Below are 25,127 nucleotides of genomic sequence, written 5' to 3'. Positions count from 1 at the left end.
AATGTGGCCATGAAAAGAAGCTCAAGACTTCTTGTTCTTACATTGTAAGTCAGGTGCTTGGCGTAGTCTGAGTTTAACCTCTAACTTTTTTTTTATGCCTCTTGTAGGTTTGAGTGGCCGCTTCTTTGTCACTACTCTCCCAGCATTTTTTCAGTAAGTTTAAATAATTTTCTGATTAGAAACTTAGAAACATTAGAAGAGATTCGAAAGCAGTACATGTGTATCAGGAATTCTAAGTTGTTTTCCATAACCATTGCTCATTCAGCTTAACGTTTGAAGAGAGCAAGACTGGTGTGCATTGAGTGATAGCTGGTAGAAGAAAGGGGTGCCTAGAGTACAGCAGGGGAAAGGCACCTAATGTCAGACAGTGAGTAGGAGGGGGTGGGGGTGTCAAAGAAGGTTTCTCCGATGATACAAAAGGTAGGAATTAGGTTAAGCAGACAGGGTAGAGAAGGCCTTTCCAGATACAGGAGATGTCATGGAAAAGCCTGGGAGAAAATGAGATACCTTCTGAGGATTGTAACTGGTTCTGGCCCATAGGTTGCAGTTGGATCATCTTGGGTGGTAAGGCTAGAGAGGCTCAGGTAGTGACAGGGGAAGAGAAAGGGGAAAATACTTAGGAGGTGGGATCACGGGGACATGGTGGCTTGTTAGTCATAAAGAAGGAAGAGCCTGTGATGACTACCAATGGGCCGTGTAGAACTCATAAAAGCTATTGAGGAGCCATTAGAATAAGATGAGGTTTTAGAGGCCAGAATGGAGAAGTCAGTGTGAAGTGCCTGTTAATTCCAAATGGAGAAGTTTAGGTAATAGTTTGATTTCAGGATCTAAAGCTCAGAAGAAAGATCTAGACTGGAGACACGTATTGGGGATTCCTCAGCATCGAGGAGACAAACGTTGCAATGTATCTAGGGAGAACATACACAATGGGACGAGAAATAGGTCAAGGATAGAACCTGGGGTTGACCAACATTAGGACATCTGCAAAGGAGAACAGGGAGTGAGGAACTGAGCAGGGGTGGTCAGAGTAATAAGAAGCAGCCAAGGGAGCTCATGTCATAAAAACCAATGGAAAGGAGGAAGGAGGGGATGTTCAGTAGTGGACAGTGCCAATGACAGACAAGGAAAAATGACAGAAAAGTGCTCTATGGATATGGCATTGAAGAGTCATTGGAGACCCCCAATACGAGCAGTTTCTATGAAGCTGTGGAAACAGAACCACCAATCACATGAAAGCTGAATGAGTGATGGCCAGTGCAGACTCTTCCCTCAGGAAGCTGGACTGTGGCGAGAAAGTCAGAGAAAGACTGAGGGGCCTGTGAGAATAGAAAGTGTTTTGTCGATTTTTTTGTGGGGGGAGGGGTCTTGAATGACGTAAGCTTGGAAAGCTGGATACAAGTTTTAAAGCTTGATAACAATTACTGTTTTGCCATTGTAAGAGAAAAATTGAAATAATTGGTAGCAAAAATAATAAAAAGTAATTTGGTAGATTAGACACTGCCAAAAACTTTGATTATGGTTCCAAATTGTGCAGTGAAATGCGTAATGCTTGCTATTTGGGAAATATCTAATCTGTAATAGATTAATATTTTTGCCTAATGATAATTTTTTTCTTCATTTGAGCCAAATTAAAATTCAAAGTAGAGTTCACATGTAAAACTAGTATTTGTTTTGATTTTTATTATCTGTAACACTCGTTATTTTAATGGCTTTGTTTGCTTTTCTAATTTATAGTGCAAAGGATGGGATATTCCGCCGTTATCGTGGCCCAGGAGTCTATGAAGACCTGCAGAATTATATCTTAGAGAAAAAATGGCAATCAGTGGAGCCCCTGACTGGCTGGAAATCCCCAGCTTCTCTGACGTAACTTGTTATTTTTCTTATGACAAGGTGTTATTTATAAAACAGGAGGTATTAAGTTAAACAGCCCATAGGCCTTGAAAGTCTACATTTTTCTTCATATTCAGTTGTGATTACCCAGACTACACATGACCATGCTGGGCCAATGCTGTGTTTCTGGTTATGACCAGCATGTTTCAACCAGTTGTTAGCATACTGGGCATTAGGTATCCAGATTCAGAGGAGTTGCAAAAGCCTTTTCTCTAACTTTTGCACTAAGCCATATCAACTATTTTCTCTTACAAAATATGATATTGAATATTGTTTACTGTTCTTTCTTCTGTTTAAATTATTGATAAGATAGAAGAGTTAACTCTTAAATTATAGTTTATGAAGGAATTCCTTGTATCTGTGTGGAAAATAAAACCTATGGTGTCTTTAGGTGCCTAGTGGAACACAGATGGGAGTAACTTTTGTTCATGATGGCAAGCTGTATAATCCTTGGTGAAGTGGATAAGGCCAAACCATACTAACTTTTTCCACAGTTGGTTTTAATTTTGAATGAATTGTCATAATTGTAGTTAAGTTTATGTTAGTATATATAAGAATAGGGAATATCACTCTTGAAGTAGAATCAAATTATGCAATATTTCAGGAATAAATCATCCAGTAGCATTTCTATAATACCCAGGAAATAAAGAGCTTACTCTAAAAGCAGTTCACTGAGGCGCCCGGGTGGCTCAGTCAGTTAAGAGTTTGCCTTTGGCTCAGGTCATGATCCCAGAGTCCTGGGATTGAGCCCCACATAGGGCTCCCTGCTTGGCGGGAAGTCTGCTTCTTCCTCTGCCCCCACCCCGCTTGTGCTGTCTCTCAAATAAAAAAAAAAAAAAAAGCAGCTCACCTCTGGCGTTTCGTTCTACAAATATTTGAGCACTGATTTTATGCCAGATGCTGTTCTAGGTGCTAGATACTCAACAGTAAGCAAGACAGAGTTAGTCCCTTTGCTCTCTTTAGGTAACTTAAAGTAAGACAGATTAAGAAAAAAAAAAAAAAAACTAGGGATATAAAGAATCTTAATCTGGATAACTACTATTAAAAACAAATCTTTACTAAGACAGGGACTAACTGAGGGGATGGGCCTCCATCAGATGAAGGGTGAAGCAGCAGGGAGGGCTGAAGGATGGAATGACCGAGCTGGGTAAAGAGCATGGGGAGGAATATTCCCAAGAATGGGTATAGCACGGCCATAGTCCCCCATCTGGAAAGAGCTCATGGGGCAGAGGAGCAGAAAGATGGCCAAGGTTGAGCACAGAGAAAAGGAAGGGGAGTGGTAAACGCTAAGAAAAGAGGCAGGCAGGAGTCAGATCACAGAGGTCTGCAGCCTTGGTTTGGAACTTGGATGTATCAGTGCACAATTAGAAGATGGCTCTTGGGAGGAGAGGTTGGAGAGGGCACAAATAGAAGAGGTGAGACAATGAGAAGGCTGTTGCTGTGTCCAGCCTAAGGGTGGCGGTAGTGCCTAGTAGGGTGGCAGCAGTGGGGATTGAGAGAATTTGAAATATGCTTTGAATGTCAACTTGGCTAGGGTGCAGGAGAGGAAAGATTCACAAAAAATCTCCTGGGTTTCTGTTTTAAGTACTTGGTGGGTCTTGGTATCAGTTACTGCTTTGAACAAGAGAAAAGCAAGGGCTCAGTATTGGACATGGTGAGTTTGAGATGCAGACTTCCTTCTAGAGCTGTCAGGTTGGGTATATGGAGATGGGTCTCCATGGAGAATTCAGGAACACAAATATAAAGCATGTAGATGGTATTTAAACCTTAGAAGGGAGGGAATCACCTAGAAAGAGGGAAAAAGAGGAAAGTGCTAGGGAGTGAGACAAGAGACACCCCAAAATAAGGAGATGGGTAGGGAAGGAGTCAGCAAAAGGAAGCTGAAAATGGGTACCGATGAGGCAGGAGGACCATCAGGGGGCCTTCCTAGAAGCTAAGCAAGGGGTACTCAAGAAAGGGGAGTAGTCACTTGTGTCCCATGTTACCAGGGGGTGAAATAAGATCGAGTCAGACAGAGATGTTGGATGAAAGCAATGAGAGGTCATCATGGCCTTATCACAAATTGTGATAGTACAGTAGTGAGGACAGAAGCCAGATTTGAATGGTTAAAGGTACGGTGAAGAAGACGAAACTGTAAGCATAGACTCCTCTTTAGAGAAGTTTGTGAAGCTGGAGAGCCATATGAAATCCAAGAATGCACTTTTTAAAAGATAAGAGAGGGTAGAACATGTTTTCATGCAGAAAAAAATGATCCCACAGAAAGGGAGAAATCGCTAATACAGGAAGAGAGATGGCAGAGAGAAGCAAGTCATTAACAAGACCAAGGGCTGGGATCCATGGCACAAGGGGAGGAATTAGGCTGCGCTAGGCCAGATCTACTTTTGCTGCCGTAACAGGAGGAGGTGGACCACGTATACACCAGCCTCAGATTTAGTGGTGGGAAGATAAGAGAGATCACATAAAGGCTTCTGGTCTTGCAGTGACGTACAAGGAGTATCTGTTAGCTGAGCATGCGTGGGGAGGGGAGGGTGTGGAAGGTCTGAAGAGAGGGAAAAGACATGAGCTATCATCTCGGGTAGAGCCTCAAACAATGCAGTATTGAGTGCGCTCTGAGGTTTGTGACTGGGAAGGGAGAGCAATCAGCTGGTCATGTGGTTTTCCCTGGAGACATGCAGCTACCCAGGGTTGGGGTTTTTGCCAAATATGTACAATGGAGGGAGAAAGGGCCAGGGGTTTGAATGTGTTTATAACAGAGGAATTAAAATGAAGGCTATGGAATCCAAGCTTTATGTGAATGGAAGTGAATCCAGAAGAGAGGACAACATATTGCAGAAAGTGAAGGGGGAGATCTGTGACCTGAGTTTTGGTTTTGGTTTGTTGTTGTTGTTTTAAAGTAGGCTCCACACCCAGTCTGTAGCCCAATACGGGGCTTGAGCTCACAGCTGTGAGACTGAGACTTGAGCTGAGATCAAGAGTTGGACACTTAACCAACTGAGCCACCCAGGCCCCCCTTGTTTTTTCATAGTATACATCACCAGTGGTTCTCCTTCTCTTCATTTATTCATTTTTTCTTCTAGGATGTCTGGAATGGCTGGTCTTTTTAGCATCTCTGGCAAAATATGGGTGAGTAATCTTAAATATACTTTTTGTGATTATCTTTGCAGAGAGGTTTTTAAAGAGTAAAAATGTAGCTTCTAAACAATAGGAAAGTAAACACTTACAAATACTATTATAATGTCACTTTTCTTCTTAAGCCACACAACTGCTCTCATGTGGTCCCCAGTAGATTTGTGTCCATGTGTAGAAGGGCATAAATTGAACAAAGATCTGTAGCTACTGTGTCAAAGTCATATTTTCTTAGATCAGTGATGGATCCCTTTATCAAAGCTGAAAGGGCTTATGTGGTTTTACTTCATCTTGTTTTCCCATTGTCATAATCTCCCTACAGGTCAAAGATTATCTAAGCCTGAAAGTGATTGTGTTTGTCAGGGATCAGCAAACTATAGCTTGGGGGCTGGCCGCCTGTTTTTATAAGTAAAGTTTTATTGGAACGCAGCCATGTTCATTAATTACCTATTATCCAGAACTGCTTTCATGCTATAGTGGTAGAGTTGAGTAGCTGAAATTGAGACCATGTGGCCCACGAGCCTAAGAAATTTACTCTCTGGCCCTTTAAGAAAAAGTTTGAGCGCCCATACTATAAGCAATTTTATTTCACTGAGTCATTTTAGTGAGTTAGAACAGTTATTTAGGTTAAAATGTTGAAATTATATAATCTTGAATGTGTTACATAATCTTTTACTTCCCTGTATGTGTAGGGTGGGCTAAATTCTGCCAAATTTAACAAACTTGCTGTGGAATTAAATACATATCCTTAAAGTATTTCAAAAAATCTTTAGAAGTGAGTCCTTATATATGTCTTTTCAAGGCTATGATTCTAAGTCATAATGTAATATTTGAAACTTAATATTCAAGGAGTTCATGGAGATACTTCTTCTGTTTCTCATGCACATTGATATATGTTTAGGGAAATTTAAGAACAATTTTTTGTCCCAGTTTTTCAGTTATACTTTATTTTCTGCCTTGTGAGATGGAATACTAACTTCAGGATTTTTTAAAAACAGAAACTAAGTTTGTCATTTGGATTCAGTATTTCTTAGTTAAAGTTTGTTAACTGTTTTTGGGGCACTGGTGTATGATATTAAACAGTAACTGGGATTTTCCCTCTCTCAAGATAGTATGAGTTTTATATGGTTTCCTTTTATTTTCTTAACACTGATGAGAAGTTTACTCGGGGTTTGAGAATTATGAATTGCCAATTGGGAATTGAGAGTAAGGATTTTGCCTTTTGCAATATGTTGACACTAAAGGTTGACAGACTCATATATTCTGATAGCCATTTGAGAACCTTGTAGCCTTATAATGTCTAATTCAACAGGATAATCATAATAGATGGATGTCAGGAATCATAAGAGCAAGATCTCGGCATAGAACCTGTGATAAATGCAGGTCAAGAGATGAATTTGTTTAGTGGTTTAAGAAGAGCTTAGATAGAAGTTGGTCATGACTTTCATGCATTGTTAAGAGGTGTATTTTCAAATATAGTATCTGGGGAGAAATAATTTCTTGACCTCATATAACTTGGCATTTTGTGCTCTGATAAACAAGAGTTTAGGTAAGGAGTTACAGTTTTTCATTTTATCATGTGAATAATTACAATGTGTGGCATTGTCGCATCAAGGCCAGGAGTGGGTGTTTTATCTTTATATGCACAGCGCTCCAGCCGTGGGCAGCATGCAGATTCTGTGGGTATGCATCAGACTGAAAAGAAAGGGCAATTTGGAGAATAGAATATGATCCATCTCTGAATAACCAATGAAGATGTTCTTCCTTTTTTTTTTCTTAAAGATTTTGTTTATTTATTTGATAGAGAGTGAGTGGGAGAGAGAGAGGGCCCAAACAGGGGGAAGAGACAAAAGGAGAGGGAGAAGATTCCCCACTGAGCACAGGGACAAAACTCAGGCCTTGATGCCAGGACCCTGGGATCATGACCTGAGCCAAAAGCAGATGCTTAACCAACTGAGCCGCCCAGATACCCCAGTGAAGGAAGATGTTCTCCTTACTTTTCAATAAAAGTAGGTATACATGATATTTATATACATATGTATACTTAGCATGTCTTTCCAGATATCTAAATAGGGAACAAAAGAAGATAGGTTTATAGGATAAATTGTTAAATTTGACACACAAACAATTACATTTTACATTCTATAGAGTCACTTTTATCTAATATTAATACTCGTATTTTTTTCTTTTTGGTCAGTTTTTGCCTGGAATGTTTTTCCACTTTCAACCTTTTTATTGTTGTTATGTTTTAAACGAGTCTTGTAAAAAGCATATAGCAAGAAGTAATTCTTTAAATGATAAATTTAGTCCATTTATATTTATTGGCATCACTAATGTATTTGCCCTAACTGTAGATTGTGTGTATGTGTGTATAGCAGGGGGTAATATGACTAAAAGAACATAAGTGGTAGGTTTGTAGGTTATTTTGATCTCTCCATGTGTGTGTATTTGTTACCTTAAAAATCTGTGAGAGAAATCTGGTATCACCCTCTGTATCAGCATCTAGTCTTCCCCAAGCCTCTTGACAACTTTCGTAGTTTCTTCTTTTCTTGGAAACAAGTTTCCAGCCTTCCATGAAGTCTCTGGGAAGGGCTCTCACAACCTGTTTCTATAATCTAGACCTTGTCCTCTCATTCACAGAGGACATGATTTTCAGCCTGCTGAGACTCAATCCTTGGCTGTCTGTCAGGGTCCCACTTCAACTTTGAGGTGCAGTCTTGCCTGGTTGCACCTAAAGAACCACTTGCTAAGCAAGTCCTCCTAGCTGACTACCCAGCTCGCTCAGCTTATTTAGCCAGCCCTTCTCTCTTGCCCAGGATCCTTTCGTCAATGTTGAGTGTATAATTGTGGGGAACATAATCTGTTTATAACTCATGTCTAGACAATATAAAACTGTAGTGCAACCATATTAACAGTGAACAAAAGAAATATAGCATGTGGTGAGAGAGAGAGAGGGGAAAAAACATGGCTAGAACTAAATGAGTGTAATGTCTCCAAGAAAGAAGATCAAAAGAGGGAAGAAGGAAAGACACAGAGTGGCTAATGCCAGTGAGGCAAGGTTATTGATGCCCATCCACAATCTCTTGTATCCTACTGTGATGCTGTGGGTACAAAGACAGATAGAAGTCAGCGTTTCTTCAGCAGCAGTCTCCCCTGAATGAGTGGCTGGTTAGGTGTAATACTTCTATAGGGAAAATCGCATGTTATTAAGTGGGGGAGAAGATAACCAAACAGTGTGTGTAATGTTATGTTCGTGTGGAGTTTTTATGTGTATACAGGAAAATGCCTGGAAGAGATTAATCAGATGTCAACAATAGCTATCTCTGATACTGAAATTATGGCTGATTTTTACAAAAATCTCTTCTCTTTCTCTGTATAATTTTTTTTCTGTAATGAAAAAGATAAAGTAAAAATAAGAACAGTATCTATAAGATGAGCCTATTGAACTAGTTCTTAAAGTCCTTGAGTTTCTGCTTTCAGAATGAAGCCAGCTTGCTGCATCTGGCATTCTGGAAATAAGAGCTTGTCCTCAGGATGTCAGAATTGCTTGGTGAGGAGACACCCACACAGCTGAGTTCCCATGAACTCAGGGGTTTTGTTGTGTTCTGCATTTGGCTCTCTTAACTCTACACCAACCTCCCATATGTTCTTGCTTGACTAAACCCATGAGGTGAAGAAGTTTCTTAAATAGTGTTATAAGCCAGATCCTGTGAGCTTCCTGCTGTCACCTGGTACCACAATGTGGGGGAAGGGTGGGTAATCTCAAATGTTCTATCCATCACTAAAATTCAGATTGTCTTTCCAATCCAGTCATGATGGTATCCACCATTTTTTAAAATTTTTTATGTAAACTCATAGAAGTCACTGCCACTTTAGCTATCACACCCATCCTCATATATAGTCTTGACATTTGCCTACCTCATAAGAGTCACTGGCGCCTGGAAGATGTACAGAACTCAGGGAGTTTCTCAAAGAGTGGATAGACATCTTCTAGCTGTAGAATTGGTACTGATTTTATATTTATAGTAGCAATATAAAATTTCTTTGAAATTCAGCTTAAAAGAAGTTACTCAACTTAATGAAAAGTGTTAATAATCTAAGGGATAGTACAAGGTGCGGCTAATGCCATGAAAGCAACACACAGGAGATTGAACTTGGGAAGCACCGTCACCAAGTCTGACACCACAGTCGGGATTAGGAATCCTGGGGCTGACATGTTGTCTGTTGCCCATGTCTGGAGAGACTTTCCAGCCTTTCTGTCTTCTCATCTTTTTTCACAGTTGACTACAATGGTGAAGGGAGGTATTATGTTTCTCTCTTCCAGAGAGACAACCCATTGTTCTCCACCCTGTGTGTGTTTCTCTGAACCCATGAGTTTTCCCTGCTATAAACTGTTGTCACTAAAATACTTGGAGTACTTCGCATAGAACCTGGCACCTAGTCAGTACTTGATAGCTGTTTCTTGTTAGTTGTATTCATTAATCATTGCTGTCATCATTATTTTACTTTTTACCTCTCACTAATCAATAAGGAATGCTTTGTCTTTTTGTTCGTCTATTTTTTTAATCTAGGCTGATAGCAGGATTAAAATAGGATTCTATGACAGTTGTACAATGTGTATTTTTACTAACTAGGTTTAACATCTGAATGCATTTTAATATTATTTGATTTGATTTGGTGAATTTGTGCTGCTCGCTGAGCTAATACAGTATGTAACTTCCCTCACCTCAGTGCCACTGTCGTTATGCAGGGATGCAGGCAGTGAGGTAGGCTGCATCCTTGGGAGGACAGTCTGTATGATGGAGAAGATTTAAGGCTTTATAAATACCTCACAATGAGAATTAAAGGCCATGAGTGTTTAGACTGGAGAATAACAAGAGAGTGTTTTTTTCAAAGTGGGAATACTTTTTAAAAAATTGTAATTCCAGTATAATTAACAAACAGTGCTATGTTAGTTTCCAGTGCACAATATAGTGACTCAACAATTCTATGTATTACACAGTGCTCGTCATGTTAAGTGTACTCTTAATCCCCACCACCTATTTCACCCATCCCCTCACCCAGCTCTGCTCTGGTGACCACTAATTTGTTCTCTACAGTTAAGAGTCGGTTTTTTGGTTTCTCTTTTTTTGTTTGTTTGTTGGTTGGTTTTGTTTCTTAAATTCTACATGAATGAAATCATATGATATTTGTCTTTGATTAACTTATTTCACTTAGCATTATATACACTCTAGATCTATCCATGTTGTTGCAAATGGCAAGATTTCATTTTTTATGGCTGAGTAATATTCCACTGTGCATATGTACCACCTCTTCTTTATCCATTCATCTGTCGATGAGCACTTAGGTTTCTTCCATAATTTGGCTATTGTCAATAATGCTGCAATAAACATAGGGTGCATATATCTTTTCCAATTAGTGTTTCATATTCTTTGGGTAAATGCCCTGTAGTGAAATTACTGGATCACATGGTAATTCCATTTTTAACTTTTTGAGGAACCTCCACACTGTTTTCCACAGTGGCTGCACCAGTTTGCATTCCCACCAACAGTGCGTGAGGTTCCTTTTTCTCCACATCCACGCCAACACTTAACAAGAATATATTTTAAAACTCCCCAAACATCCCCCTGTGTTTTAGGTAGTGGCATCTCTCCTCTTACTGTTTTGAGGTTTTTTCCTTGTAAAATTATCTAGAACCATATTACAGTGAGATGGTGCACACCCACAAAATACCTCTCTTAATGCCTACAAGAGGCTGCAAGGCTGTGTCTTGTTGCAGGTGTTGAAAGGGTAAAACATGGAAGGTGAACTGAACCCCTGGCCATTACTAGAGAAAGTCTTTCTGAGCTGCTCCCACACAGGGAAGATGTTTTGAGTATTCTGATCTGTGTTTGAAAGGGATATTGGGTTTGTCCCAAAACCCCTCAGAGTATATCCTGTGACATTGGCGGGTTCTAAATCCAAAAGGTTCTCTGTCATTCAGGGCCAGCCCAGCTCTGAATCAGACTGTGCAGCACTGGGCTCGCTGAGTGGGTGCCCTTGGGCAGTATTGAATCTGACCTGCAGTAGTTCAGTTCCCAGAGGGAGTACTGGGCCCTCTGGAGAGAGAAGGCTCTACCTCTGTCCATGGATACTTTGGCTTTGCTCCATACCTTAAATCCATCTGACCACTGGGTAGAATGTTCTTCTCATTTATTCTACTGTAATGGTGTCTTCATTTAGTCTTTCACTCAAATCCGTATATAGCCAAAAGCTAGCTCTAAGTCCATTATCTATTACAATAGTATTGTATAAGTTGTCAGGCCCATTAGGTGATATTTTATGCATTTTAAGGTAACAGAGTAAGATGCTTCCTTATAATGAGCACATATAATATTGAACAAGGATCAGTATTTTCCACAAATGAAAACTGTCACATTGCCTGGCAGTTAAAGAAGCAGAAACAGGAATCTAAAACTGAGTTAGATCAGTTTGAATCCGTTATTTTACTTGAAAACATATATACAGCAAGACTTCAAGTGCCTAATGCTACAAACCCCAACACTCTTAAGGTGTTCTAAAACCACTGTGAGCTCAGACAAAGTAAACAGATAAAGATTTATGTCTGCAGTTGTGAAAACACAACTTGGTTAATGAGGCTTTAGTATTAATCAACTAAAAGACCACAAGATGGCAGGGTTTCTCTAAGAGGCTCAAATAAAGCCTTTAAAGAGTAAGTTGATTTGAGAAAATTGAAGCAGAGCGTCCTACAATAAGAGGATTTTTTGAATGTACTAAGAAGTGTGTGACCCAGAATGCAATGATTCAAAGTCATGTACTTACTGAATTCCAGAAAATAACTTAGAAAATTTCTTAAGGGTTACTTTAATCATTTATTTTGCAGAAAGGGTGTAAGGCACTATGCAGAAGGACTTATAACTGGACATTAGTCATTCCAGCCATATGGATGGATAATATTTATAAAACAAGTTCCTGAATACACACCTCTATGGGTCGGCACAAAGCCAGACTGGCTTTCCCTATCTTCAGTTCTTTGGCACATTTCAGAGTTGAATCCTGATGGTGGCACTGAGTCATCAAGAAAAGCATAAACTATGAATACATAGAATTTTCTAAAATGGAGAACTGTATGATACATTTTAGAACTTATACTGAACAGAGTTTGAATGAAGCAACCTTTTGATATCCCAAATACCTATTCGCCTAGGTTACTCAATAAAAAATTGCCCAGTTAAAGAGAAAATGATGACCAATGCCATCAACGGAGGATGGATTATAGTTTTACAAATCACGAGTTGTTTGCATTTCCTATGAATAATTGAAGGTTACGCTAGTATCTTTTTTAAGTCAATAAATCTTTATTGAACACTTTGCATACGTAAGTATGTAAAGTATTTGCTGAGTCTTTAGATCTATCTCTTCTACTGAATAAGTAATTGGAGAGAGGAGATCTCAGATTATTCTAGACCATTAACAAGCTTTTTTGTTTGTTGGTTTATCATTCAGAATTAAGCCAGAATAAAATATATTATTTAATTGTATTGACATTTATAAACTGAGATACCAATGGGAGATAACTTGAGTAATTTGGATTTTGAGAAATATTAAATTAAAATAGAAACTAGGAGTCATTTTCATCCACCTCATCAGTTCCAGGCAAGTCATTCAGTTGTAATCTCTGCTTGCCGGGGGCACTTAGCTTGGAGCCATTCATCATGTGCCCAGTAAATGCTTGGATTATAGTGAATGACTGGTTTTGGAGCTGTAAGGGCCTAAAACAGATGATCACTAAGCCACCATGGTGACGCATGGCTGCTGCAGGTCCTTATTTAAGTGGGACTTGACTCCACCTGCATGACTTTGCACGTAAACAATTTTTAGCAAAGATGGTATCTCTTCACTCATTTTTTAAGTGTTTGACATCAAAGCAAGTCTCGGAACAGTAAGCATGAAGGGATATGAGCTCTACTCAAAGACTGATGGAATTTCATTTATTCATAATCAATTAACTAGAAAAACTTTCTTCTGTCTAATATTATGCTTTCAGTTTTATGGTGATTTAGGCAAGTTATAGAGGATGGGTAGGGTTGATCTGATTAGGAAAAGGAAGTATGGAGATCTTTTATTTTATTTGAATGAATGAATGAATGAATGAATGAATGAATGAATTTAAAGAGGGAAGGAGTGAGGGTGGAGAGGGATAGAGAATATAAGCAGGCTCCACGCCCAGCACAGAGCCTAGCACGGGGCTCCATCTCACAATCCTGAGATTGTGACCTAAGCCAAAATCAAGAGTCGGACACTCAACCAGTGGAGTCACCCAGGCCCCCCAGTATGGAGACATTTTAAATGATCGATGTTCTGTAAGTAGTAATTTAGTTCCACTTAAAAATTGACAAAGGCCCAAGAAGTTTAATTTTTTTTATGGATGCTACATGATGAGTAAAAATTGATGTATATAGAATTCTTAGGGGAGAATGACCAAACAGAATCTGTCATGATAAAAGAAGGGGCTAGAAAAACTATTCTATTCTGTTAGAGTTCTACCCAATCATGAACAAAGAAATATAACTCTTACTAGATATGACCTTGATTATTACTCTCCGATTTTCAGTGTTGTAAAATTCGACTTGTCCTTGAAGAATCACATAAATGCAGACTGGGTGAACTTTGTGGGAACTCATACATGTAGAAACAGTTTGCAGGCATGAGTTCTAGCTAGAGAGGGAGGTTCAAACATGTTTGGTAATAAGTAAATATTTTATTTTTTTCTTCTGATTACAGCATCTTCACAACTATTTCACAGTGACCCTTGGAATTCCTGCTTGGTGTTCTTATGTCTTTTTCATCATGGCTACCTTGATTTTTGGCCTTTTCATGGGTCTGGTAAGAAATAATGCCATTTTTTTCCCCTTTCTTTAAAGCTACATGGGTTTTATGCAAAACTAGAAAGCAGCCAAGAAACAAAAGATGCATAACCAAATATCATTTTGTGTATAGTCTAAGCAGTTACTTTTTTTGATACTACTTTCAGTGGTAATTTGAGATATAATGGAAAGTTCATTAAATTATTATCTCCTAATCCTAACCTTAAATATTCTGAAGATGTGTGCTACCTAGAATATAGGCAGTAATGAAAGAAGAATTGGAGACCTTACATGAATTCATAGTCAATTTCCAAGTCAACCAAGTCAGCAGTGATTTCACACATTGTCTACTTCATGGGAACACTGTGGTGATAAGACCAAACCTGTGAATTTGTTCCTTGAGTGAACAAGATGATTTTTTTCTTGTTCATATCCTCCAATTGAACCTCTAATCCTGACCTGCTGCTTATACATACACTCTAGTTATCCTAAGGTGGATTTTGTGAGATAATGTAGATAAAAAACACAGTCATTATTATGGGAAAAAAATAAGATGGAAAGCACATTACTTTGTCTTCTTTAGGTATGAAAACTTGTACCTAGTAGGTATCTGTGTGTTTTCTCCCTAGATGTTTTAGGTAAGAATTGAAATAATACATTTATTTACTTAACCACATAAGCAACTATAAGTGTTTTGGCAATGTTTTACTCTTTTATATAATTTTTAAATCTTTTTACCCACACGATCAATTTGATTAAGCTTTAAACTCTAATTAAGAAGTTCTTAAAAGCCATTGTGCTATATATTAATCACAAAGTTCCTAAACACTGTATGATAGGAATAATTAATGATTACTAAAAATTTATGTAAAGGGCAGACGTTGAGGTTAGATTATCTTAAAGTCTGTCCTTGCATTGTATAATGCATTTCAGCTCTTTAGTAAGTCCTTTTTAAAAATAAGCTTAAAAAGTTAGCAGTTGTTTTTATGTATATTGATATATAACTTATGACAAAGCTGTACTCCAAGTAGCGAAGGAGGCTTGATTTTATTTTGCTGCAAACATGCTTACTTCATGCTGTGGCTTATATTTGAGATCTGACTGCTGGTGTTAACTCCACAGGTGAGGCTAGAACTCAGATATGTCATTCATTAGGTCGCATTAATCTTATTGCTAACCAACATGGCCCTGATGGTCTGGCCTAAAAGGATTTGACTTTGGATATAAATTTGGCTGGATAGAAATATACTTCTCCCATCTACTGTCTAGTGCTAGATCGTTCCAGTGGTGTATTTTAGAGCCACATGAGTGTGAGGTTTTTGTAGGGAGAACACCATGAGATCCTGGGTGGTTCTCAAGTGGAGTTATGGAGAACGCAGGTTGAGTGTGAGCCTATTGAAAGACCACTGGAATCTCTTCTCAGCATAAAGAGTTTTTGAATTTTATCTTTGAGGTTAACTTTAAGTTCAAGAAATCAGGTCAGGCCTGCCTATGTCCTAAGTTCATTTGGAAATTTAGATTCAAATAATCAGTCCAGGAAGGTATTAAGGTTTGGTCTGAAGAACGAAGAGAGTTGATTCTAGACTGTTTAAGTGATTAAATGATACAGAATATTATTCCTTTATAAGAAGTTGGGAGGTGAACTTTAACAAAAGAATAATTTCAAAGCAGTAATAGACTCATACATTTTCTGGTAATACATTTCCATAAAATACCAAACACATATCTCTGATTCCTTTTCTACAACTGTAAAATGTATTTAAAAAGTACACAACAGCTAGAAGTCTTGCTTTCAGGGAGGTCTGCAGCTGTGCAGTTCCATTCTCTGTGGCTCCTTTGCCATTAACTGAGGGCTGAAGCAGAGCCCAGGCGTGCAGTCATGTGGAGCTTGGTCCTGGTGTCCCTGGAAGTTCTTGCCTCTATGAATCTTTCTGGAGTTTAACTTAGACAGTGGCCAAGAGGAGCACGATGTTTTCCAGAGAGGAGTGATTTCCTGATCAAGTTACTGTCCCCATAAGCCTAACTATTATGTTTCCTACTTCCTAAGAGGTGGGAAGTCAAAACAAGGCTGCTAGTTTAGACTTTTGTTTGTTTTCTTGATTGAGCCTCGTGATGACTGAAATACGTTACTAAATGTTATTTTTCACCTGTAAACAAAGGGCTCAACCTCGAATTCTATGTACTATTTTCCCCTAGCGCAGAGTTTTTCGGTTCTGAGTGATCTATAAACTGGGTATTTGCCCGAGGATCCTGCTGGTCTCCTGGGGCAGGGGCCCGTTGCCCTGATCCTTGGGTGTCTTTGCCTGGGCAGAGTTGCGCCGCTCCTGGCCGGGCCTAGTGGAAATGCTTGACATTGCTGTGTGTGACTCTTGTTCCCTGAAGGCTTTCTCGCCACTCTAGAGGATGGAAAATAAGTAAGAAATGGCAGCGCCCTGATCACCAGCCCCGGAGCTGAATGATCACTGGCCCTCCCAGGTGGGGAGGAGTGTCTCCTCGAGGCCCCGCCGCTCTCTGGGCCCCGCTCTGGAGCATTTGCCCGATGGCGTGCACCTACACCGCTCCTCCCAGGGGAAAGGAACCGGATCTCGAAGCGGTTGAGCAGTGTATGGCAACACCCAGCTGAGAGGCCATTCCCAGGCTTGCTGATTGCAGCCGGCGTCCCCGCTCCGAGGCCCGGGAACTCTGCTGCACTTGGGCACCCCCGTTCTTTCTCTGGCCCCAGGGATCCTGAGACCACACTGTCCCACCTGGGATTCTGCCGTGCTTCGCCACCTGAGCATCTTTCAGGGAGGGACATCCCTCAGAGGAGCAGACTTCTAAAGTTGCGGTTTTGCGCTCCGCTGCTGTATTACTTTCTGGTAGCCGGCTTATGGAGGCTCCTTCCCCTTGTGATTTGTCTTCTGACATATCCCCCAGACTCACTTCTCTGCACCTCTTACCTTGCAAAAAGTGATTGCTTTTCTATTTATAGAATTGCAGCAATTCCTATCTTAGATCTCAGGTTGAATTCACAGGTGTCAAAATCAGTTGAATGATATCTAGGTGAATTCAAGGGACCAGATGAAGCGTAGGTTCCCTACTCTTCTGCCATCTTCCCTCCGGACTATCACATGAAAATGAAATTTTTCAACCTCAGTCTTTTCAGATGGAAATGTTTTCCTCTTCACTGTTCAGATCAATTTAGTGGTTTGGAGCTTCTTCGTCCCCAACACACAGAGCTTCGTGCATCCCATTGCCCTACCACATGGGTCTCCCCAGCCCGGCATTCAGGGCTTTCTCTGGATCCGGGAGTCCCCATGGTCCAATTCGGTGTAGCTTCGAGGAGTCAGGCAGTTGGTGCTACCCATCCCCTCTGGACCACGCCCAGGGCCTTAAATGCTGCCGCCTTCAAGTGGCCATTCTTGATCCTTCCCAAACCTATAACTGGTTGTCATATCTGTATCTCATAAATATCTCTCAAAGTGCTTTATTCATTTTTCTTATGGAATTCATGTTCCATGTTGCTTTATAATTAAGCCACCCTTTTTTTTCCTTTTTTTGAAATTCTCCTCTCCCTGCAGAGGTTAATATGATACCTTAAACCTAATGAACCAAATTTTGAGTAAAGTAATAAATGAATATACAGATGGTAATAATTCTGAACACAAAGTAGGGTACTCATTTGATGTTTATGAAATTGAATCAAAAGTACTATAACTTGGGTTCTTTAAATTTTTAGAGCACCTTTAAAACACTAATGTATGCAGTAGTATTACTATTTTAAAGCCTGGGCAATTATTCACAGTAAAGGCAAAGTCTGGGAGTTGGCGAGGTCCAAGAAGTGACTGCCCTTCTATACAGGCAGCTTCTTCCTGGGTGGGTGCTTGTGTTGTGGGTGTCATAGGGGAAGGTGTGAAAAATGACTGCAGCTTTTTCCCAGTCCGGCGAACTGTGCCCTTTTTGACACCACCCGTAGCTTCATCAACGCGGCCCATGCCAGTCTGGGCGTGGAACAGGGATGGGGGTGAACCTGTCCCAGAGGAGCGTGTAGTTTACGAAGGGAGAAGGAGAGCGCGATTCTTGCTGCAGTAAGGTCGGCGATGAAGCCAAGGCACTCACTGACTAAACTAGGCTTTAGTTCGTATCGTCAATGACTTTCTCACAGTTGATTTCTGGAGAAACTTCTCATGGTACTCTTAAGAATTCTAGACCCTGACATAGTCCTTTACTCAGTCGGTGTTTACCCATTGGTGAGAGGCAGCTGTATGCAGACTAATTTTGTTTGGCCAGAGGGGTGTTTTTAAAAAGGCCATTTTAGACTTGGCTCAGAGTATCTATTTTCTTATACCTGCTTGATTTACCTATTTTTAATGGGCTCTCTAGAGGCATTTGACTTTGTGACCCCTGACTCCTGTTATATATTCGTAATATTTTTCTACATTGTTACATTTGAAAAACAGGAGACTCTTAACTGTATCCATGTTTTTTTTGAGGACGTTTGACCAACTGCTGATTAATTGTCTGTGAATATCTGGTTATAGAACCAAGGCCTACATTTGAGGTTCTTTGGTAATAAATGTCATATCTAGTCACTGTAAAATCACTTTTTTTTCCCTCCAGGTCCTGGTGGTAATATCTGAATGTTTTTATATACCATTTCCAAGGCATTTATCTGAACGCAGTGGTAAGTATGACAAAGTCATGTGATAGAGTATTTTTGGAATTCCGTGGTGTGCCCTTTTGTGCTCAAAGAGATACTAGATTCTTCCCCCCCCCTCGTTCACTAGGTGACCAAATTATCACCACTACCAAATTCTTTGAAATATGTTCTCTAGATCAGATTTGAACAAAAAAAATTTTTCTTCCCTTAAATTAGGGAATACTTCATTTTGGCAATTGTTTTTTCCCTTTAAGTGTATGCCCTTCATTAATTAGTTGATACCTTCTCCTTCATTCAAACTGGAATGAAGGAGGGGACCTCGTATTTATTGAGTCTCAACTATGTACCATTAAGTCCTGTAAGAACAGTCTCCCCAAATCCTTGTACTGCCCCACACCATTTGTGGGGCTCAACAGCCCTGGATTTGCATGCTTTTATTCCTAGTTTTTTTTGAGACTTTGCATGAAGACTGTTATGAGACTTTATAATTGTTGCATTTTATGTGGAGTTTAGATAAACTTCTATTCTTTTGAGTTTTTGAAGTTTTCAAGGCTTGGAAACTTCCATCGATAATTAGAAAATATATTATGTTCTTTAGAATTCTTAAAAATCGCAGAAACCTAGTTTAAAGTAACTTAGGGAAAAAAAGGAGAATTTATTAACTCACATAACTGCAAGATCCAGGGATGTTCTGGCTTCAAGCACAGCCCAGGGGATGTTAGGTTTCTGCTTCTATGTGGCTGATTCAGGGGCTGTCAACAGCCCTAACTCACATATTATCAGTTTAGCAATTCTATAGAAAGCCTTTTCCTCTTGACTCTGGCCAAAAGCTCCTGGAAAGTCCTGTGATTGGCTTGGCTGAAGTCACATTTCTCAACCAATCACCTGACCCGTGAGTGGGTCACTGAGTATTCTGTAAGGTACAAAATACAAAGCATGAAAGAACCTTCGCCTTCCCTGTCCCTGTGCTCTACCAAAGTCAGCAGGGCCCGTGAAATCTCCAGAGAGGACCAGGGAGGCCCCGGATGGAGCTAGGACACCACCAACCAGAGATCTGTGCTGTGTGATCACATAGCTTCCGATTGGAGAAAACTGTCATGTGTCCCCCCGCCCCTCCCCCTGTTTCATCTCACAGCTAAACACACTCAGTTGACTGCTGAATGATCAGTTGATTCAGAGGACGTCCCCTTCTCTTCCCTCCACAGAGCAGACTCGGAGGGCCGAGGACGCCCACAAAGGTGAGCAGCTGCAGGATGCAGAGGAGGAAAAAGATGATTCAAATGAGGAGGAAAACAAGGACAGCCTTGTAGATGACGAGGAAGAGAAAGAAGACCTCGGTGAGGAGGACGAAGCAGAGGAGGACGAGGAGGAGGACAGCCCGGCTCCTCGCGTGGACGAGGAGAGGAGTGACGCCCAGGACCAAGGGCCCCTGAGAGAGGTCCAGGAGGAGGGAGAACCTGAGCCCGACGAAGACACGCCTGCGCCGCCCAGCCCAGCCGACACAGAGGCGGCAGAAGACACGTTGAGGCAGCGCAGAAGTCAGCATGCCGATAAGGGGCCGTCGGCCTGATGACAGTATTTCCGAGAATTCAGACCAAGGAGTAGGTCAGCTTCCCTCTGGTCTGCACTGTAAATCAAATCCTTATTTTTTCCTGAATGAGCAAGCTTCTCTTAAGCAAACGATCTCTAGTCATGTAGTCTCTGGCATCAGGCCTTATGTATATTAATGAGAGTGTTTCAGGCATGACAATCAGGAAACAGAAAAACAAACATGGTGTTGGGATCTGTTTGGGGACTTGGCATGGGCACGCATGCATTGGCTTGAGGCTAGAGAGTTGTGACCAGAGAAAAGCACCCTGCAGGCGCCATAAAATGAAAGCCAAGCAACCGGCCATCCTCACAGTGCATGGGAGGTCTTGCAGAAGTCTTCTTGTGTTAAGTGTTTGTCTTTGTCAAACTGTAAGACACATCAGCCACCATGGTGCAGAGACACTTTTTCAGAGTTAGAAATTGAGAGGGCCCTGGATATTACGGTAGAAAAGAGCTTGGACGTCATCCCAACTCTCTAAATCTCCTTTGTTGTGATTTATTTCTTACCTTTAGTATTTCCAACTTTCCCACCACGGGCCTGCAGGCGCCCCACACTCTTCACAATACTTCCTCAGTGAGTGGCCTCCGACAGCGGCCGCCTCTCATCAGCGGCCTTCACTCTGACTTAAGGGTTTACATAATCCAGAACCAAAGCCCACGGAGCCGTGACTGCCAAGCATCTTGAATGAAATGTTATAACCTTTGGAGATTCAAAAGGAAGTAGGGATCTTACAGGAGAGATTTTTGTTGTTGTTGTTTGCCAAAATGTAGTAATTTTTTTTTCCAAAAGGTTCCTTTAGCAGTATTCTTTTTGAAGCCAGAAGTGCCCTAAGTGTTGCCAGTACAAGGTTGTCTTGTGAAGAGAACTTGAATACTTTGTTGTTTTGCTTCCATCTCAAGGGGTTCCCTGACTCATGAACCACTTTAATATTAACTGCAAAACCATTTCTGGTTTTCTCTCAGTGATGTGCTTTTGGTGAAAGAATTAATGAAAGTGAATATCTGGAAATGAAAGATTTGGTTTCGTTTCCTTCTTCCTTAATCTTGTAAAGAATTTTATCCCTGTAAATCTCTCAATACTCAATCTACTAAAAGTACCCAGGGGGCCCGATTTCTTTTAAAGAATCCATCCATCTACTTCTGCCTTACCTGATTTATGTCTTAGAATAAATTCATAAAATTAGATTCCAAGCTTATGAAAGATGTCTAAAGTTGATCCTACACCCCTTGGGTCCAGACAGAAAAACAAGTAATACAGGTTTATGAAATTCGAAAAGTTTCTGTCATCTTTATAAAGAAATATGCAGTATACTCTGTCTGGCTGTTGAGATAACCCTTACCTCCTATTAGCTTTGAACACAGGCTCAGTGGAGGAGGGGAGGTGCTGAAACTCTCTACCCTTGAGTGGTTGAATGGGCCTCTTGCAAGCCTCACACAAAGGGAGTTTTTATTCTGACAGAATACAATTTTTAGTGATGGTTATTTTTCATCTTTCTAACTCAGTTACCTGACAGTCTCATCCCTCAGTACTGTGAGGTTCGTGAAGAGTCGCCAGTAGTTTTTCTCTTCAGACAGCAACAGCACCTTGAGTTTGAGGCTATCACAGAACTGACAGACTGGGAAAACCTTGACTTTGGCTCGTTTCCTGCCCCTCCTCCCATCTACGTCTCTAACACAGCCTCAGCCCAAGCACCATGGTTCTGATGGTGGCAGCTCCATCTCCCTGATCCTGGGAAGCTTTTCTGGATCATTGGTGAGCAGGGCCTGCCCTTCTGTTACTGGATTTCTTTCTCTTATAATCAGCTGAAAACAAATTTTCAAAGATCATTAAGTTCGGGTTCAGAGGTATGGAATAAGAAAGGTTTCGTAGTTTAGCTTTTCTGTATAATACCTCCCCCCCTTCCCACTCCTTATATTAAAACTTGTTTTCTTTTTTTTTTTTTTTTTTAAGTGGAGCGTTTGACTAGAAGGGAAGGAATGAAGAAATAAAATCCACTTTGGCTTTTTATAAATGTAAGGCCAATTTCCAATTGGACCCCAAATAATACCTAATTATATAACAAGAGAAATGTATGTTCTTTCTTAACGATACTTTAAAAAAAAAATTGGAGGAAGAGGAGAAAACAGTTAGGAGAAGAAGATCCATTAAAAGTTGAACCCTCTGCGGCTGTAGGAACCATTTTTTTTATTTTTAAACATCCTGGCAAAAGATGGGGTTTTTACTAAATGGCCTGATAAGTACACATCTGATTTAATTCTTTTCACTTGAGGCCTTTAGGTTTGTTTTCTGTATTTGCTGAATAAAAAACTAAAGGAAAAAAAGTCAACCCAAAATAATTTGAAATTAGATTAACATTCTAATAGGCTTTTATGGATTCTTTTCTGGAAATAATCTGTTTAATCCAGAAGTCAAATGTGTGGAAACATGATTTAAAAAATAAAAAATAATCATGCTTCCCTATGTTGCAATATCAGTTATTTAATTACAGGATAGTATTTTATATAAATCAAAATTAGGAAAATTAAATAAAAGTGACTGTAGATTTTGGAATGGGGGTGCAGTGCATTCCATGTGAGTAGTTGGAGCAGGGTTCTTTTCTCTGATGAGAGGGAAAGTTTGAAACTTCTAGCTACCTTTCTGTTAGTTTCTTTTGTCTTTCACCTCTTGCTGGATCTGCTCTACCACCCCAGCTTGCTTAGAGATCTCCTCCTGAAGCTACAGATAGGCAATCCCACTTCTTTCTTTCTCTTTGAAGTCTAAGCACTGAATGCTTAGTGACAGGCAGGACTCATTCACTTCACAGGTCCCCGAACCTCATGAGTGCATACTTACAACCTCACCTGGTGTATATAAGCCCTGTTAGCCACAGGCCTCTTTAACTATGAAAAGAGATCCAAAATAACGACTGTAATAAAAAGTAAACAAGCTTTAGCCAGGTTAGCTTTTGACTGTGGAGAAAGCCAAATTTTGACATTTTTATGGCCAAAATCCTTGCTGTTAACTTCAGCATTGCTACATGATTTGAGTATATGTAAGCCTGCGGAGCCCGTATCCTGTAACACCTTTGGGGAAGGATGATAAAAATGTCTCCTAAGGCAAGCACTTGACCTTTATGACTCTTTATGACCAGGTCTTTAAGACTGGAGCCTGTATGCTGCTTTACAGGATGAAGAACGTGAAACAGTCTGGAAAAAACAAAAACAATAGGGTCCACCTAAGATTTCAGTATAAAAAGTTAAATTGGCACGAAGCGAGAGAAAGAAGGGAAAGATTGGTGCTGTCGCTAATGTGTATCAACTTATCTCTGTCCAGCTCAGTACTGAAGTGTTATTTCTGCCAGTATTATAAATGTGCAATGGACCCGTCCTGTCAAATACAACATTTTGAAAAGTATTCATGGAAATCTTTTGTGCCAACAGAAAAGTTCCTTCTTGTTCAGTCTCTTTACCCTAGTCCTACGTTTTGATCCTCTTCAGAAGATCAGTTTCTCTTGAAAAACCAAATGATGAACCTTGGCGGGGCAGCTTTTTGAGCAACTTTTCTGAACCTGGAGATTTGGTTAGAAGGCCTTTGGTGGTTTCAGACCAGGACATGGCCTTCAGATGGCTTCTTCCTGGTCAAGTTTCGTGGGAACTGTACGCCTGTGTATGTGTGACTCAGATCATTTTCACATGTTTCTGATGTAGTTTCATTGTATTTGTTACTAAATAGCTTCTTTGTGCAAATGCAGTTTTTACACTAAAAATACTGTTCATTTGTATTGTAAGTAATACAGTATAAATATGTTATTTGTATTTTTTGTAATAGTCTTAATTATTTAGCTCAGTGATATTTAATTCTTTTTCTCATCATCCATGTGTTCTTTGCTTCCTCACATACCTCTGCAGCATCTGGAATGGGGAATCAAGATATGGGTCTCAAGCGTACATTGCTTGAATTACAAATCACCTTATCACAACATTGTATATCATCTTTGATCATATATGTTTTTATTTTATTGTAAACTTCTGTTTGCATCCAAACCTAATGATAGTGCTAAGTAAAATCAAAACAGTGTATTGCTTTTTATAGAAGTATTTTCACAAAAGGCATTTGCCTAGGCAGTGAAAAATACTGCTTTGTTAAAAAAAATAATTTTCATGTGCCCATCCTCTATCCAATCTGTTTGCTCCCCCATCTATCTCTCTCTTTCTCTTTCTCCCCCTCCCTCCCTCCCTCTCTCTCTCTCTCTCTTTCTTTCTCTCTCTCTCCCTCTTTCTCTCTCCCTTCCTCCCTCTGTCTCTCTCTCTCTTTCCTTTTCCTTCCTTCCTTCCTTCCTTCCTCCCTCCCTCCCTCCCTCCCTTCCTTCCTTCTCTTTGACTTAGTGAAATGCAAACCATGTGCCTTTTAGCTGCTCTGGAAAGTGCATCAAACCAAGAACAAGTGCAAATATCCAAGACTTCCTCTTTGTTATAGCCACTGTGTTGCCTGTAGAAACTCATTTCACTCACATCTCAGGTTTTGCTTGGCCCTGAGGTCTGGCGGTGGCCAGGGCTGGTGCAGATGGCAAAGGATGCTGCTAGTCCTTCAAGACACTGTGGACTGACCTGGTCTCCTATGGCATTCGGAAGACTCTGGTCTACACCTAATCCTTCCTATCGCTGTAACATTGGAAAAGCACAAAGGAGATGAGGAGACTCTTACGCCGCCTAAGGGACTGAACCAGAGATATTGGATTTTTCACTTTTGAAAGATGGTAGGGAGTAGTGTTGTAAGAAGAAAATGATTAAACTTCCATACCATCAAGTCATTCCCTCAGAGAAACTGGCTCAGAAGGCTCATTTGTGTATAGAGAAGAATATCCATTATGCAGTGTCTCAGCCTACGTGAACTTGGTCATACAGCCTTGGTGGGAGCAAAACCTGCAGCTTTGAAGTCAAAAACACTGAATTGCAAAATGCAATCCCCTGCTTTGCCCCAATCTTGAAGACTCTGGAACATAATCCAAATAATAGGAATTCTTTCTTAGAACATG

The 25,127-nt window shown here is 40.3% G+C and overlaps 1 protein-coding gene across 1 annotated transcript in view; it reads left to right on the top strand.

Moving 5' to 3' along the window:
- TMX4 (thioredoxin related transmembrane protein 4) overlaps positions 1 to 24,902 on the top strand; it is a 45,032-nt gene extending 20,130 nt beyond the window's left edge. The window contains exons 3-8 of the mRNA XM_045808870.2: positions 108 to 153; positions 1,735 to 1,863; positions 4,968 to 5,013; positions 13,801 to 13,902; positions 18,483 to 18,546; positions 19,728 to 24,902. Of these exons, the coding sequence (XP_045664826.2) occupies positions 108 to 153; positions 1,735 to 1,863; positions 4,968 to 5,013; positions 13,801 to 13,902; positions 18,483 to 18,546; positions 19,728 to 20,092 (752 nt within the window). The 3' untranslated portion in view covers positions 20,093 to 24,902. The remainder of the gene's footprint in view (positions 1 to 107; positions 154 to 1,734; positions 1,864 to 4,967; positions 5,014 to 13,800; positions 13,903 to 18,482; positions 18,547 to 19,727) is intronic.
- Positions 24,903 to 25,127: the final 225 nt, after the last annotated feature.

Source organism: Ursus americanus, chromosome 22 (genome assembly GCF_024610735.1).
Source record: "Ursus americanus isolate L20-20 chromosome 22, mUrsAme1.1.p, whole genome shotgun sequence".
NCBI lineage: Eukaryota > Metazoa > Chordata > Mammalia > Carnivora > Ursidae > Ursus > Ursus americanus.
Note: the sequence above shows the minus strand (reverse complement) of the source record. Positions and strands in the feature narration are given on the sequence as shown.